Source organism: Acanthisitta chloris, unplaced genomic scaffold (assembly GCF_000695815.1).
Source record: "Acanthisitta chloris isolate BGI_N310 unplaced genomic scaffold, ASM69581v1 scaffold2839, whole genome shotgun sequence".
Taxonomy (NCBI): Eukaryota; Metazoa; Chordata; class Aves; order Passeriformes; family Acanthisittidae; genus Acanthisitta; species Acanthisitta chloris.
Genome location: NW_008691797.1, coordinates 50,247 through 51,528, shown reverse-complemented (window position 1 = coordinate 51,528; position 1,282 = coordinate 50,247). Strand labels below are relative to the sequence as shown.

The 1,282-nt window shown below is 51.8% G+C and overlaps 1 protein-coding gene across 1 annotated transcript in view; it reads right to left on the bottom strand.

The window, feature by feature from the left end:
• Positions 1-849: 849 nt before the first annotated feature.
• FAM181A (family with sequence similarity 181, member A) overlaps positions 850-1,282 on the bottom strand; it is an 861-nt gene continuing 428 nt past the window's right edge. The window contains 1 exon segment of the mRNA XM_009082356.1: positions 850-1,282. This exon segment is cut by the window's right edge and continues 189 nt beyond it. Coding sequence (XP_009080604.1) covers positions 850-1,282 — 433 coding nt within the window.

The following is a 1,282-nucleotide window of genomic DNA, read 5'->3' as shown; positions in this document are numbered from 1 at the left end:
GTATCCAACAGTTCCTCATTTGTTCTGTTCATGCAAAACAATTCCTGATGTGGAAATTCATCCTGCTTCCATTTGCCTCAGCTTAATGCTAGCTAATTTCCCAGCCCCAGAAGAATTACTTTTGATTTATATCAGTCCAAATAGGCAGAGATTTCAGCCCTCATATTTCCCTACCAGCAAATCAAACCTGTGTCTACCCAGTGGGGCAAAACTAAATAGACTGCATTTGCAGAATCACCAAAATAAAATTACCTCCTTTCTTCCCTTATTTTTTTTAAATTCTCTCAGTATTTACATACAACAAGACCTTAAATCAATCACAAGTGTGGTTTCTACATTAAATACTGTCCTTCCAGTCTCTTGCATGCAAAACAAAGTGACCTGAATATCTTGACTTCTCTGGAATTACTTTAAAGTACAAAAAAACCCTCTTTGAATGGGTTTAATTCATTTCATTTCATTGCTGCTGCCACAGGGCAGCCCTAGAAAGATGTTCCCACATGGAGGAGGTCTCCTAGGTGTTACAAGTGCAGCTATGAATGGCCTGCAGCCCCGATTGCCATGGCTCAGACAATGCTCGTCGATGAAAGAGCCCTGGTTTGCCTCATGCCACCGGCTTCGTAAGGCTTATTCCTGATTTACACCCGTGTACTGAGAGGAGAGTGGAGCGCAAGTAGCTTCCCAGCAGTTATTAAATCCCTTCAGCCTCCCATGAGGAATAGGGTCTGATCACCAGCCTCCTTTCCCCATCGCTCCACACTGCCAGCAGCTCATGCCTGGTGCCCAACCGGGCATTTCAATTCACCCTCCGGAGCTGTCGTGTTTGGCACGATTCCTGCACCCACCCTGCTAAAGATAGCCAAAGACGTTGAAGATGGGTGGGGGGATGGCAGGCTTGGTGGGTATGGGTTTCAGAACCGTGGGCCTGTAGAGTTTCTGCCCCGTGCCATCAGCCTCCTTGCAGAAGTGCGGCACCTCCACGGGCAGTGTGGCTGCACTCTTCCTCCACAGCCCCAGCTCCGGGAAGGGTGACGGGGGCAGTGTGCCTGGGGGCTGGTACACCCCTGGCCCAGGGCAGGGGAACGGGCAGCAGGTCCAGGCACCCACCCGGCCTGAGAGGACACCAGCAGGGTCCTTCTCCCCGGCATGGAGCACAGGGTCAGGGGGGCTCTCTGGGCCAGCAGCGTCTGGGCTCTGTTTGCTTTTCTTCCCGTCGTAGGGAGGAGGGTCTCTAGGGGCTGGGAGCCCCTTGGGGCTGGGAGGGAAAGGCACGGGCTGTGCA